The 16,124-nt window shown below is 42.6% G+C and overlaps 1 protein-coding gene across 6 annotated transcripts in view; it reads left to right on the forward strand.

Moving 5' to 3' along the window:
- Positions 1-16,124, forward strand: part of TIAM2 (TIAM Rac1 associated GEF 2) — a 217,946-nt gene that overhangs the window by 123,593 nt on the left and 78,229 nt on the right. For 5 of the 6 annotated variants that reach the window (XM_072828504.1, XM_072828511.1, XM_072828508.1 and 2 more), the window contains 4 exons: positions 1,843-2,015; positions 4,277-4,501; positions 14,353-14,538; positions 15,263-15,409. In XM_072828504.1, coding sequence (XP_072684605.1) covers positions 1,843-2,015; positions 4,277-4,501; positions 14,353-14,538; positions 15,263-15,409 — 731 coding nt within the window. Of the gene's footprint in view, positions 1-1,842; positions 2,016-4,276; positions 4,502-13,568; positions 13,726-14,352; positions 14,539-15,262; positions 15,410-16,124 lie in introns of those variants that run through there. The other variant, XM_072828522.1, reaches the window with a different exon arrangement.

Here is a 16,124-nt window from a genome sequence, read left to right on the forward strand (position 1 = left end):
AAATCCCACCACAACAGAATTGGGCATATTGTTTTACATTCTGGCCTGAGTCTAAAAGGACATGTCCTGTTTTGGCTTTGCGCTGCCCCGGTAGAACTGCAGTCTATCGCAGATGGGGCATTTGGGTTGGCGGCTTCTTGGCACCTGCCCAGGGTTGTGTTCATTTCCTCTAGATGTAATGACTCAAACCACAGCCGCTGGGAGTACAATGGTAGGGAAACTGGCAAGTGAATGTTAACCTCTCAGAAAGAACTGGCTAGAACTGGCATGGGTCTATCACCTCGCCCCCGCTCCTTGGGTCCCCAGGTCATGGCAGATTGCATACATAGCAGCAGACAGGCCTTTCCTGATGGAAAGATTTGGGGACATTGTTTCTAAGTGCATCAGTGCTGGAAAAAGAGACTTGATCAGCCCTGCAGGAACAGCCCTGGCCATGTAACTCTTGTTGCTTTCCCTCCTTCTGGAAGCCTCTCTTAGCCTTTTGTTTGCAGGAAGAAACATGGCTAATGCTTCTTGGGATCAGTAAGTACCACAGAGGAAGAACATGCTGTCCCGATGATGCTGTTCCTGAGGGCAGACCTGCCTGCCAGCATCTTTTTCTCCTGGCTTCTGTGCTGCACTGGATTCCATTATCTGAACTTACCTGTCCAGATTAAGATGGGATTTCGAAGGAAGAAATGAGACTGGCTAGCATGAAATAGCTTATAAAAAACATATAGACTTTTAGGAGTGAGGACTCCTAACTCAAAGGGGAAAACAGTCACGTAGTGGACCTCACTCATTCACACTACAGCTGAAACCAGGCTGGTGCTGCTTTACCATCAACCTACGAGATTTGTGCAGAGCAGGGGATGGTGACCTTATCTGCCCTATTTGGATGTCAGGGCTTAGCACTTGAGAAGTACTCAAATGTGTTCATTGGAAGGAAGGTTTTTCAACAAGAGAACATACTTGTGAGCATTTTAGAATTAGCCTAAAAATGGCATCTAATAATCATCAGACACTCCTACCTAATTATCAAAGTAGATCCTTAATAACTTCTGCCTACAGTACCTCATTAGCTTATTAGGGGAAAGCTGTGCACTTGCAAGCATTTTTCAAGTAATATTTTAAAATCGAGAGAGAATTTAGTTTCATTTTTCCCTTTTAATCTAAACTAGTAAAATTTGCAATATTATCTCTTCTTATTGTGAGATAAAAGAATACACTAGTACTAAATTAGTTTACATGGCATTTGGAGAATTAACTGGGTACTTTATCATAAATGGCAAAGTTCTGCAGGTAAATTTGTTTTCTTATTACCACAAATTCTAAGTGTAGAAGCTCCCTTAGCTAATGAGGATGGGTTTTCTTTCTGCATTCAGATCTCTTAAATAATGCAGTGTTGTGGTTAAGAACGAGGGCTCTGTAACTCGTGCCTGGGTTCAGGTCCCTGCTCTGCTGCAGTCCAGCTGTGGGACCTGCCCAGTGCTATATATTTCTCATCTGTAAAATGGGGTTAATAACCATACCTGTCTTCTGGGGCTGCTCTGGAGACTGAATGAGCCATTGAAGAACTTGGAAGAGTTCCTGATGGAGTAAGCAACAATATTCCTTGGTATTGTTGTTACTGTGTTTACAGAAACATCTCCTTTTCATCTGAGTTACATTAATATGACAAGGCATGCTTTGGATACCAGAATTTCCTTTTATATTACATGGTTGTCTCATTCCATTTTCTTCCCTTCCCTTCCCTTTTTTTTTTTTTTTTCAAAGATGTATCCCTTTCCTTCTCCCTACTTTCTTGGATCCTCAGGACTATGACAGAGATGATGTTACTTTGCTTCTTTCTCTCTCTCCTAGGATGCACCCTGCTATTCTACGAGACCTATGGGAAGAATTCCATGGATCAGAGTAATGCCCCTCGCTGTGCCTTGTTTGCAGAAGACAGCATAGTGCAGTCTGTCCCAGAACATCCCAAGAAGGAAAACGTGTTCTGCCTCAGCAACTCCTTTGGAGATGTCTACCTTTTCCAGGTAGTGTCAAGCTTTCTAAATGTGGGGTTGAGGCAATGGCATGTGTACTATGAGGACAAGAAGGAACAGAATGAAGAGGCAGAACCTAACAATGAAATAGAGTAAAAGCTTAGTCTTTGGGTGGGAGCTTAAGCAAGAGAATTGGCCTCTGTTTGCTGTCAGGTGTCATTAAGTCATTCATACAGCCAACATTCCTTGGGATACCCTTCAAGTGCCAGGCTGTGGCCCATGGGGTGGTCTTTGGGATAGGAAGAGAGAAAAATCGTGATCTCCATTCTGGCATAGCTCATGATCTAGTGGTGCAAGGTCTGAAATTCCCAGAGTGGAGGCTTTTAAGTGAAGCCTGCAGAGTATGGCTAGGAGAGCTTTCGATTTTCCCCCAAGAATCCCAGTACAAGTAGAAGGAGCAGCTTTTCAGGAAAACCTTATAGACAAATGCTGTAAGGTCTCATTTCCAATGGAAGTGGGCTTAGGATGTTAAGATTCAAGTTATCTGCTGTTACGATTTTTAGTAATTTTTTAGCAAATGTGAAGCTTAAGAGCATGGTGTAATGCCAAGCCATTGGTATTGGTGTCAGCCTTAGGTATGAGGTCCTGGTGCTGTCGTTGAGTGTGTATGCTACCTTAGAGTACTTCCTGAATTGCTCCGAGCTTTGGATCCTTCAACCAGCAGGATAACAATAGCTTATAGAATTGCTTATTTAAGGATAAAAAATGTGCATGTGTTAAGTGCTAAAGAAATTCTAAGTATTAGTGATTAACTCGAAAGAGGTAGAAGTGAAGGAAGTGAAGTATGCTTCTGAAGAGCTTCCCAGTCTAAACCCATTGCGGCATGTAGACCCAATTTGGGCTGCAGATTATACCTGACCGGTAAGGCTCATGGAAGACCTCATGGGTCCTAGGTGTCTCGATGACAATGGTCCTGGACACCCTGAGGAGTCTTGCAGGACTTGCAGGAATATAATGTTCTCTCAGCCAGCTGACTTTAGGAATTTAGAAATCTCTGCACAGGATTTCCTGTTGCCAGTTCTAGGTAAACTCTTTGGGCATCTAGCCTTATTGCTGTCCTCAACTTGACTTACAAGATTCAGAGTTTGAGATTTGATTTTCCTTCTCATAACAGAAAGGTTGCTTAGAGTTTCTTTGATGCGCTAACGCTAAGGAATGAATTGCTGTTAATCTGAATTGTAGGGACAGGAAGAACATTAGATTAAATCTGCATGGACTGGGGCACCTGGGTGGCTTAGGTTAAGCTCCTGCCTTCAGCTCAGGTCATGATCTTGGGGTCCTGGGACTGAGCCCTGCATCAGGCTCCCTGCTCAGCGGGGAACCTGCTTCTCCCTCTGCCTCTCCCCCCGGCTCGTGCTCTCTCTCAAATAAATAAAATCTTAAAAAAAGTTAAAAAAACATCTGCATGGATTTCTCAGGGGCAAGTGTGATACTAGTATTTTGTGATTTAGTTCAAATATCCTTAGTTCTCAGAAATTTTCCCAGTAGGTCCTATTGTATGATCCCAGAGATCATTGGAGGATCAATCTGTAGCTTGAATGTGTGTGGTTTTTCTGGACATCAAGGAAGTGGAAGGGCTTTTTAGCCCTGCTTAGAATCATAATCTTTGCCCATTCTGCTTTTTTCAAACTTGCTTTATTTTTAAAATATTTTTCTCATGTGAGAATTGCATGTAGTCATTGTGTCTGAAGTTGACTTAAGAGTAGAGAGAATAGAACCATTAGGTATGTTCCCAGTGCTCAAAGACAACTATTTTAATGTTGTGATGTCCTGTCCCACCCCCATTTTTTTTATATATTTCATAATTGAGTTCATACCATAGATGAAATTTCATATCCAGGTTTCAGAGTTTAACATTTTAAGCCCTAATATTTTCTCACTCTATTAAAATTATGAGGAGAAGCACCTTTTAGAGAACAGCATAGCATAGTGTAGACACTGAGCTGAGTGACTCTACCCTGGTGTTTGGATTACTCCTCTGCTCTTGGCTCACAGCTTGTTTGTAGTTTGTTGTCCTGTCATATTTGGAGCTACACGATCATTTCTGCTGTGCTCCGGGCATTGTCTCAGACTCTCTGGAGTCAAGGAAGCCTGCAAACCTGAGCTGAGTGGTTGTGTGTGTTTTTGAAATTAAACAGTTTTTATGAAGTGAAGTACTTCTTGGGTTATACATCAAAGCCCAGCCTCCCACTCTGGATGGTACTTTGTGGTAAAACAATTCCAAATAGGTTTTTTCTCCCCCATGTGTTTAGGCCACAAGCCAGACAGATCTGGAAAATTGGGTCACTGCCATACATTCAGCTTGCGCATCCCTTTTTGCAAAGAAGCATGGGAAAGAGGACACGGTTCGGCTACTGAAGAACCAGACCAAAAACCTTGTTCAGAAGATAGATATGGACAGCAAGATGAAGAAGATGGCAGAGTTACAGCTGTCGGTGGTGAGCGACCCAAAGAACAGGAAAGCCATAGAAAACCAGGTACTGCTTATTTGTGTATTTTCTTTCATTGCTCATGTCACTTAGAGCAAAAATCTGAGTTTGAATGCAAATGGCGGTGATGTTTCCTACACCTGTGGGGGAGATTCCTTCTGTGGCCTCTTGTTTCAAGTACTTAATGGCAGCACTTTTGTGACATCCATGACGTGTTAGGCTTTACAACCTTTGGTTGTTGTTTTGTGTCCAATGGAATATTTTGTGACCAAGGCTTTTTTCGTAATACTGAATAGTTCTTTCTGGCCTGGCTGACTCTTTCATATAGTCCCTCTCAGACCAAGATTTGTATAATAAGACCAATAGAAGATTAGACAGATAGGATTCTAATACAGAGGGTGGCTTTGAAAAGTATGGTTTGGTGTAGCACAGCTCTTCCCATCTGTGGATTCCAAAAAAACAGTATATGTATTTTTTTTTTCTGTTTATAACAGATATGGTCCTTAGGAAAATGCTTTCTCTGGTCTAGTTCCACATTCATATCATAATTAAATAGCCAGTTTCTATGCTGTTTGAATTTTGGAGGAGGAGAAGCAGCTTTTTGTTTTCCTTTGCTCACATGCCCTCGGCACTTAGACATGTGGCAATGAAAATTCTAGCATCTCTGTCTTCATAAGTGCAGGATGAGTGTTGTATCTTTAGAAGATTAATCAAGCAATGGCTTGGAGGGCAGATAGGCTTAGAGAGAGCTGTGATTTAGTGGGATGGCACTGGTCTGGATGTGTGGTTACCAGGGCTCGGTGCAGAGTGTCTCCAGAAGTTTTCACAACTTATGTGGAAAACGTATTTCAGAGTAAGTAATTTCTGTAATTCTACGGAATCTCAATGAGAGTATCCTACACTCCTGAATTGAACTACTCCTCAAAGAGAATGTGCCATTTATCTAAAGAGTACCTGCTAGCAAAATACAAACTTCCAGTTAAGAAGGAATTGAAAAGGGAGTTGAAACTGCCTGACAGAAGGAAGGGAGATGGCAGGTGTGTGGGAGTTTGGCAGGAACACCATGGCTGGAAGAAGTGCTGCCAGGAGCTCACCCTGAGTTATCTCTGCCCTCTGCCTGCTTCCTCTGAGCAGCCTCCCCTGCTCGTGGCCAGGAAGAGTTAGGTACTGAGGCAGGTCCCCATCACCCAGCTTTCTGTGCTCATCGCATGTAGAGATGTGACGGTATGTTGAGTTACCTGGCAAATCCAAAAAGCTTGCAGAGGAGAAATGGTTATCCCAGTACCACATCTCCTGTGTGGTCCTGAATTTCTAAGGATCCAGTAGCCACAATAGTCTGTCCTCTGAGGTGAAACTCACGGATTCATGTGTCTCAGAGTGTTCATGGTGGCTCCAGTAAAACAATCTCGGGCTGATCACATGGGAAGAAGTGTGGCTTGGACTTCTACTGGCTCTCTGAAATTTACCTTTGCAGCCATACTTTAGTGCTCTGAAGGGATGTCCACCTTGGAGTTTTTAGGTCCTTATATAATGTCAAATGTTTTGGTCCAGGGAGTAAAAGGGAAATCCGGCAACATGCAGACACCCCTGGCCTGCCCCTCGCACTCCCCTGCCCCCCCACCCCCGCATTTGTTTCCCTTTTCCTTTTTATGGTCACAGGAAGTCTAAGCACACTTGAAAAAAAATACACATTTTCATTAAGTGTAATTTTATTCCACTAAATGCAGTTTCATTAAGTATATTTTATAGTTGCCAAACAACTAATTTATGATGTGTCTGGGAGCAGAGTTTTACTTTCACATAAACTGGACACAAATCCAAGAGTCTTCGTTGGTTGGATGGCCTGAAGAGAAGCTCTTTTAATTATTACTTGTAGCACATTATGCATTCTTTGTCAGAATCATTAGTTATTTTAAGCACGGTGTCCTGATACTACTAATTTTTCATTTAAGTTCTCGCTGCCTTCACCGCTTCTCCCTCCTTCCCCTGCTCTCCCTGCCCCTACTGTGAACACAGTTACCTTCTCATATTGTGCTTGTGCATTTCTGGTAAGAAACAATTGGGTTTGATCTTTAGAAATTCCACCTGAAAATATTCTCTCCCCCATATCGGCAGTTTCTAAGATTGTATTTGAGTCATGCTTTCCCAGAGGTCTTTGCAGTGGGTGGGTGTCACGAATTACATTTGCTGGGCTCACTGTCCTTAGCTCATTTACCAGATGGCGGTAAAGAGAGCTATTAGCTCTTTACTTGCAGACGCAAAGTATATGAAACGTAAAGGGGATGAAAAAGCACATGCTTAGAATTATTTTTATGAGATGGTCTTTGACTAGAGAATGTTATGTGAAGCTACAAAGGCAAAGGTATTTTCAAATCAAGACCAATAAGAACATGATCTCCCAAATATCCCGTAACTGTATAGTTTTCTCTAATCTACCTTTTATAAACTTCTTTGAAAGAGCAGTAGTGCTCTATCCACTTACCATTTAAAACTCTCAATGTCAATATATTTTATCTTACATAAAAGGAAATATTTTATTTATGTAGTGTTTTCCCGCAGAGACCCCAAGAACCTCAGATAGAGTCATTTATAGTCTAATAATAGCAGAACTTACAGAGTCCATTACATCATGCACGATAAAGTCTCTGGAACAGATTTTCTTTGAAGTGCTTGGGTGGAGAAGATCATTGTGTACACCCTTTCCAAATAAAAAGATAAAATGAGGCTATCATAGTCATAACGGCCGAGCTTCATAGTGTTGGGTGGTAACGTGCTTCTTGAAAGAGACCGTCCCATGGGCTTGTCCCAGGGCCTTTTGGAGATTCTATGGGGCAGGATGACACAGCTTTCATTTGAGCATATCCAATGTGGAGCAGACCGTGTAGCCATCCACATGTTGGATTCCTTTTGAAGTTCTGAGGAAGAGCTGTAAATTAAGTCCAGTTAGTACTTTATTTTCCTTCCCGTTTATTATTTTAAACAAGCAAACAGAGACCAAACCTCATCGCCCTTTGGCGATCTTGGCTTCCCCCCAGATGGCTTCCCCGCATCCTGAGGATGCATTTTGTATGCTCCTCACCAGTCCCCCCGCCCCCCCCCCAACCCCTGTTGGCTTGTGAGGCCTGGGTGCTGGAAAGCAGTCAGAATGGGGCAGAGGAGGTAGTGGGAGCAGCAGGCTGGGGCCGTGGGCTCGGGGTTGCTCTGGGCTTTGGGGAAACGTGGGCTTCATCTTAAATATTAAAGTTTCAAACTGGTAAAGAGGATGAGTTGGATCTAGGCAGTTGGAAACTGTGGTGATGGGGGAATAAAGTGAACGGAGCCTTGAAGAAAATACAATGTGGATCGTGTGTGTTTGTGGGCAGCTATTTGGGGAATAAAACACTGGAGCGTGAGATATTGGTAAAAAGGGTTTGAGGAGACGAGGCCAGATTATGGAGGTTCTGGGCATGCTGTTTAGGTCAGTGAACATTTATTAAGTGCGTATCTGGACCAGGCAAATGTACACAAACTGGAGATTCAAAAAGATGCTGTCTTTGCCCCCCAGAGCTCTCAGGCTAGCAGGGTGCCAGTCAGTTAAGCATATTATTTCAACATAATTTAGTGACTCCGGAGCAAATGATACTCCAGAGTATTGTGGAAGACAAATGGGAGGTTTAGCCTCCTGTGTAGTCATGGAAGACTTCCAGGAGGAGGGATGCCTGAATTGCTTCATGAAGAGTGAGGAGTTAATCAGGGGAGGAATAGAGAAGGGAACACCAGGCCAAGAATCAGCATAGCAAAGGCAGAGTGCTCTGAAATGATATGGTACAACCTTGCAGTTTGATTTTTCAGGCACACGGTGTGCAGGTGAGAGATGGAAGGCAAGTAGGACTGTCTTGTCCCTTCCCTGGACCACTGAGGAGGCTCTGTTTTCCCCTTTCTCAGATGCGACTTCTATATGAGGCCAGAGTGTTTGCTTCTATAAAGCAGATCTGATCATGTGATTGCCTGGTTTAAAAATCCTCTAGTGGTTTGTACTGCTTGTAAGATAAAGCCCCTAGACCTCTCCTACCTATATTAGCAGAGCCAAACATCATGCAGGTTCCATCCCTTTCTTTGGGTTTTTTTTTCTTACAGAGAAGAACCGTGTAGGCCACACACATCTGTGTACAGACATGCCCTATTGCCTGTGCCCCTCACTGGGCTCATCTCTTCTCATTTGTGATGAAGGGTTTAGGCATTACTTCCTCTATGGAGCTGCCCTTCACTTCCCTCCCACTCATTCTTTTATAATTCTTGGGGTCTCTATCATAGCCCTCATCACATTGTTTATAATTATCCCCTTGTGTGTAAGACTGCTCCTGGTCTGAGATACGAGCTCCTAAAGGATCCATAACTTTCCCATCTCTGTATCCCTGGTGCTTTGCCCGAAGTAGTGTGTGAGTAGACCTAGGTCTCCTGGCCTCTTTCCTGTGGCACACTGGGCTCTCCTCTCTGTAGGCCCCACCCCAGCTCATTGCCAGCTCTGGGCTTCCTTTCCTCAGGCCTTCCCTCTTTCATTCCCAGCTAACGTATCCTCTCTTTGGCCTCACTCCTTAGTCTCGTGGCCTCTGAGCTGATTTATCAGGGCTCCTATCTCAGGCCATAATCATGTAAGATTTCAAGTAACTGCATGAGGTAAAGTTATATGTATCATTGGATGAATGAATAGACCCTAAGAGAGGTTAAGTAAATTTTCTAATGTCACAGAGATGGCATGTGGTAGAGCTGGCATTTGACCACAGGTGTGCATTCCTAACCATTGGACTCTGTTGCCTCTCAATAATAAATCAGATTGTGTTTTGCTTGCTGATTAATAATGTAATGAATGGTTTTGTATAAAATTTTTATTTTTATTTATTTTGTATATATGTGTATATTTATTTTTAAGTAATCTCTACATACAGTGTAGGGCTCAAGCTCATAACCCCAAGATCAAGAGTCACATGCCTTACTGACTGAGCCAGCCAAGTGGCCCCAAATTAGTTTTTTTTTTTAAGTTTTGTTTATTTTTCTTCTTGAAAATTTTAAAAGATTTTATTTATTCATGAGAGACACACAGAGAGATAGGCAGAGACACAGGCAGAGAGAGAAGCAGGCTCCCTATGGGGAGCCCGATGAGGGACTTGATCCCAGGACTCTGGGATCATGACCTAAGCCAAAGGCAGATGTTCAACCACTGAGCCACCCAGGGTCCCTTATTTATTTATTTTAGAGAGAGCACAGTGGGGAAGGGCAGAGGGACAGAGAGGGAATGTCTCAAGCAGACTCTATGTTGATGGAGCCCAACATGGGGTTCAGTCTCACGAATCACAACCTGGAGATCATGACTTAAGCCAAAACCAAGAGTTGGATGCTTAACCAATTGTACCACCCAGGTGCCCTCCAAAATTAGTTTGTAAATAATTTCTGTAACTTGTATTTTTGGGCTTAATTTGATGGGAAGCATATTTATTATAAAATGGAGTATATTTTATGGCATGTGATTTCTATCTCAGAGGAAGAACAAAACATATTCTCTAAACTTTAGCTGGTTGTTCTAACCAACTAGTTAACTTCAGTGTAATCTGTACCACCAGATGGATTCTTCTGAGAAGGGTAGGTTGTAGTGCTTGGAAAACACTGCATCAGAGTTTTTCATCTTACTTACTGAAAAGGAAAAGCTAATGATCTTTTAGGACAGACCTCATATAAAGAAAAAAAAAAAAAGACCTCATAAAGGACAAATGACCAAAGACTGTGATCACATGACTAAATGATAGAAAATATTTTTCTAGGGATGTTGGGTGTGGCAGGAATGTGCTTGTCATAGTTTTTATGTATCATTTACTCATCTGTTATTTTTAGCATTAGGCTCCCTCTCCTTCCTGCTGCCCACTTTCTACAGCAGATCATAACCTTTCTGAGCTCATTAAATGACTATAGCTGTATTTGCCATAGAGGGGAAACTTTTGCACTGTTTTTGTTACAGTGCTTAAAAGTGGAAGTTTTTGTCCTTAATTTTGTTGTTAGTACTTTTTCTTTTGCAATGGAAGTTAATTCCTTAGAGCGAATTTTCTTCATGTTGTTTTTCTGTTTTGTGCAGGATGTTAGAAGAAATAAAAGCTCAGTCTACTTTAGGGAAATTGAGTGTTTGTTTTCATGTCCTGATATTTATCTTAAAAAATAAATGTCTGAGGACAATGGTCAGTATTTAAGGAATTTAAGGAAAAAAAGGATGAAAACAGTCTTGTTTTAAGGGAATTGATTTTGGGCATTTTGGCATTTGATGCTGTTCGAAAAAAAAAAAAAAACTCCAGAAATTCCTTGATTAATGTGATGTCAGATAACATTACTGTGTTAGTGATGATGGTGATGGGAATTTCCCCACATAACATTGAAGAGCTACAAAACTGTCTTCTGGTTCTCCCTTTACATTTGTAAAAATGTATCTTTATCTCATCTTTTGAGGGATAATTATAAAATATGTTTATTTTTTTCATTAACAGTGCTTAAGATTTGGGATGAGCTTTGTACATCAAGGTGGGTAAGGAGACAGAAATGCCCAATGTTCAGTATGCACAGGACACCCAAGTGAGAGTGTAGATGGTCTTACATCATTCCATGTTGAATACTTGAGGATTTGTTGGGAGAAATGAGGGTGACATGAAAATTTACATGAGCGTTGCTGCAGTAGGTCTTGGAGAGTGAACACATATTTGCCTCATGAGCAAAGGGGCCTGTGATTCGGGATTCAAGGACTGCATTATAAGTGCTTTGATAGAAGCTTACTCTCATACACTGCTTACCTCAGGATCCACTCCAGGCCTTTGCTTATCTGGAAAGGAGAGCTTATTTTGGGGCCCTGGTCAAGTCACTCCCCTCTGAGGACTCAGTTTCCTCTGCTGAGAAACAAAGGTGTGGTAATCCCGTTGCCTGTGTGAGCTCACTTCACATGTTGGCAGACTCTCAATGTCACTGGGTCTGTTTTGAGCTTGTGCATCAGCCTTTTTGCTTTCCTCTTCCCTCCAAGGAACCCAGGCACCTGAATGTACATCCTTCACCATACTTGATACCTGGTATTTTCCTAATGCCTTCTCTACAACTTCCATGAGTTTGTGGAAAGAAAAACCAGATATTTCATTGTTTCTTATCCAACAAATCCTCATTTAACCTCTGTGGCGGATCCTCTCTAAAAGAACCATGGCCTTCGAAATAAGAGAAATATTCTCTTTAAGTACGGAATAACTGTGTGACTGATGTTGATGGACTTTGCTGTAGAAATCTATGGAGGTGAAGGCTGGATCAGTCAGGGTTCTCCAGAGAAACAGAACCAATAGAAGGTATGAAAGATTGTGCATAAAGAGATTTATTATGAGGAACACAATCACGTGACTATGGAGGCACCCAGGTCCCAAGATCTGCAGCATGAGTAAGCTGGAGACCCAGGAGAGCTGGTGGTACTATTCCCATTCCAGGACTGGCAGCCTTGAAACCCAGGGTGGGTTGATACTTCAGTTCAAGTCCAAAGTCAGAGAAAAAGCCAATATCCCAATTGGAAGGCCCCTGGGTAGGAGGAATTCTCTCTTACTTGGGGAAGAGTCAGCCTCTCTGGTCTGTATTCAGGCCTTCAGCTATTGGTGAGGCCCACCCACATGGGGGAGGCAGTCTCTGGTACTCTGCTTACCCATTTAAGTGTTAAATGTCATCCAAAAACCCCCTTGTAAAAACACCCAGAATAATGTTTGACCACAACTCTGGACACCTAATGGCCCAGTCAAGTTGACACACAGAGAATGAACCATCACAAAGGCTGAGTCAGGATGAACACAAGAGGTGTTGTTAAAATGGAACAGTCATAAAGTCCCTTCTCATTTGCATTTTTCGTGCAATTTAATTTTAAAACGATCTCTACCATGTATGGTATTGATTGAGATACTAGTTTTCTTGAAACATAATTGCATATGGTAATGAACTTCTTCTTTGTAAGGTCTGCTTTAGCCTGGTCTGGGTGCCCCAAACTCTTCTTCCTTTAAGTGATGTAAGCATTTAAACCCATTTTCTTCTCATGAATCTCCCTGCATTTTGTCCCAGGTTTTGCGTGGAGATGTCTAGTCTTCACTTTCCAGGGGTGTTTTGATGTAATCACATAAATACATTAAGTGATGCCTTTAAAAATATTTGGTAAACTGCAGAATTCAGTGAAAATATAAGAGTGTCCTCTTCCCTGATCTCTCATGATTGGCATAGACCTGGATTTTATTTTATTTGATCTTTTTGTCTTTGTATTCCACCATGGGTGCATAGGCTTCTTTCTCTGTCCTCTGATGCATCCTTCCCCAACACAGCCCCTAGAAATTATCTTGTAAAACAGTTTCACCCAGAGGTATAAATGAGGGGTACACTTTAATACATTACCCAATCTGGAAACATCTGCATATTATAAGAAGACAAAAGAATGTGTCTGTAATTGTGGATTTTCAGCAATTAGCTAGAGAAGATACTTGAGAGACAGAACTGGGAGTATAGTTTTCACTGTGGCTTATAGCTTCTGGTAGGTGTCAGTTCATGGTTGTGTAATAGTCATTTGTTACTTCTGGAATCTAAAATTCTCCTATATGGTAAGATCAAGAAGAGATTTGCAGTTTTGGTTTGGGCTGTCTTGTTAGTCTAGAGCTGTGGTCCTCACTAAGGCTGTGAATTAGAATTGGTGGAGGTGCTTTTGAAATGTAAACATTCCTAGGTTCCACACTTAATGAGTAGACTCTTCAGGAATATGACCTGGTCATGTTCATTTTTAAAAGCCAACAGGTGGGGCACCTGTGTGGCTCAGTTGGTTGGGCTTCTGCCTTTGACTCAGGTCATGATCTGCCATTATATTTCTTCCATGGGGAGAAGGTGTGTGCTGACCTTCCTAGGAAATAGATCTGGAAAACATGGAAGGGGGTGTGGGGAGTAACCGGAGTTTGTACTGTTTTTTTCTCTTAAGAGACTGAAGGATGCGTAACATTAAGTGTTGGAGATACTTCAACGTATCATTTATCCGGAATTAAGAATTGACCTGAAGGTTTGCTGTGATGAGTTAGAATCTGCTTGGATGCTAAACACTACCAAACTAGTGATGCAGCTGGTGCAAGTGAAGTGACACATGCATCTTTATGACCAGCCTTCAGTGCAGACCATCTGAATGTGGCGATTGCTCAGGCTACCACTGGAAGGCCAGCTTTCTGCTCTCCTTTGTTTTCGCAAGTTACTAGAGCCTTCTTCACCTTTTGGTATTTGACTGTCTTTCTTTACCAATTCATAACTTCAGTTTTGAAGAAGCACATAGACATTTCAGTTGTGTAAATAATTAGATGTGTTTTAATTTTATTCAGATGTATAGATGGCGATTATTCTCTAGTATACTTACAGTAGGAGTAGAAGCTCTATCTGCCTTCACCCCTGAAGTCCATTTGCTTCTTATTATTTTTGAGTCATCTACTCACAATGCATGACAATGTAAAAGTCACTATGTCATTATCCAGCCTTTGTTTGTAGGCAATTCAGTCAATCTGGTTTAAGATCAGAGGCTGGAAACGTGTAGGGAAATTAAACAAAGTGAAATAACCGATTTACAGTTGTGTGTTCTGCCTTAAGTTGGCATGGTTTGGAGTTGGGACCACCGGCTGTGTTTTGGTTTGTTTTGTCCTGGGCCATCCTGATGAAGCACAGTGCTTTCTGACTCGCTGTGTTTAGGGAGGAGGGCTGGAGATGGGGCGAGCAGGGAAGGCTCATCTCAACCATACAGCACCAGCTGAAACAAATTGTTCCTTGAAGTTTGTGAAAGGGATCATATATTCAGTTGGACCCATGAAAACATCTCATCTTAATTTAAATTGCCCCTGTTCTTTCTTAAACAGATCCAGCAATGGGAGCAGAACCTGGAGAAATTTCACATGGATCTGTTCAGGATGCGTTGCTATCTGGCCAGCCTACAAGGCGGGGAGCTGCCAAACCCCAAGAGCCTCCTCGCTGCCGCCAGCCGCCCCTCCAAGCTGGCCCTCGGCAGGCTGGGCATCTTGTCAGTTTCTTCTTTCCATGCTCTAGTAAGTTCCTGGGAAAGGCCATTTGTGGCATTTGGGGGGGATTGTGGATGTTCACCCTTTCCCAGCTGGTTGCCCTTCAGCTCTCCTGTGACTTAACCTAGTTACGGTCCAGGGACCCCCCCCACCCCCACCCCGCTGCATGCCAGACACTGCGGGGGTGGGGGGTGGGAGGCAGCCTGCTGTACTGAGTCCTGGCTTCTTGGAGCCCACCTACTCATAGACAGTTATTAAATATTCATGTCTGCCTCTGCCGTCTGTCTGTTCTGCTTCATCTGGTCAGGAAGGTGGAAATCCCTGAGGAGTAGCAATAATGGTATGAAGAACTAAAAGGCTGAGCAAAGGTGGTTTTGTGTGTACTGCACAGAGCCCTCCATTAGGTTCTTGACATTGGCTCCTGGGTGGCTGGCTTCTGTGGACAGTACGAGCTCCAGCCTGGGGGCAGGGGGTAGTCTGCAGGTCAGTTTGTCGAGCCTGCTGCCCACCCTAGAGAGATCTGAATGTTGTAATTAGGCTTGTGTTGCCCAGATAAGAGATGTCTGGGCACATGGGGCATATAATGCATCTGGGGGATGCATTTCTGGCATGTCAGACATGCGGTAGCATTTGGCTCTGGTCAGAACATGATGGTTACAGGCAAGCAGGGGCTTACCTCTGTTCAGGCAGCAGCTAATTCTATCACCCAAATAATAAGTTTTAAGATTTTTAAAACTGTGTTTTTAATTAGGTTTGTTCTAGAGATGACTCTGCTTTCCGGAAAAGAACGCTCTCACTGACCCAGCGAGGAAGAAACAAGAAGGGGATATTTTCTTCATTAAAAGGGCTGGACACTCTGGCAAGAAAAGGGAAGGAGAAAAGACCTTCTGTAACTCAGGCGAGTTCCTCAGTATCAGAGGGACAGCAGACGTAGTGGGAAATCCTTGATAGTCAGCAAAGCCTAAATGTTCATCACCCATTAAGAATGAGATAAAAGTTGATTCAGAGGAATGCAGTCTTGGCATGGGCTTTTTCCAAATGGGAACACACAAGTCACCCAGCCTCCTTTTGGGACTTCCAAAAAGGTACTCACACCTTGCTCGCATCTGCAGCTCCAGGCACACAAAAATCAGAAAAGAATCCATGCTTTTCATTGCCTTTAGAATATTTTTCCCCCTAAGATTTGATATGAAAATACACATTAAAATTAATAATTAAAGAAAAAGCAACCAAGTTCTGATAATGCTAGGCACTTTTCTCAGTCTTTATGACACAGAGTAGACATTTTGTCATCACACTGTACAGATGAGAAGCCTGAGACTGAGAGGTTAAGTCACTTCCTCATCTTTGTTCACACAACGCCCTTAGGGCAGGGCTGGCCTTCATCTGCCCAGATCCAGGGCTCTGCAACATTGGGCTATTGCAGCTGCCAATTGTCTTAGAGGAAGGGCACTGGTTTTAATATTTTAAAAATAATCTGAGTACTCATTGCTGAAATGGGGCCCATGGACAGTGCATTGTTTTCAGAATTCCAGTCGGAAGTATTTCCTAATGACATTAATAGAGTATATGATAATGAATTTTATGCTGCAGACTGATATGTTTCAGGATTA

This window comes from Canis lupus, chromosome 1 (assembly GCF_048164855.1).
Source record: "Canis lupus baileyi chromosome 1, mCanLup2.hap1, whole genome shotgun sequence".
In the NCBI taxonomy this organism is placed as follows: Eukaryota; Metazoa; Chordata; class Mammalia; order Carnivora; family Canidae; genus Canis; species Canis lupus.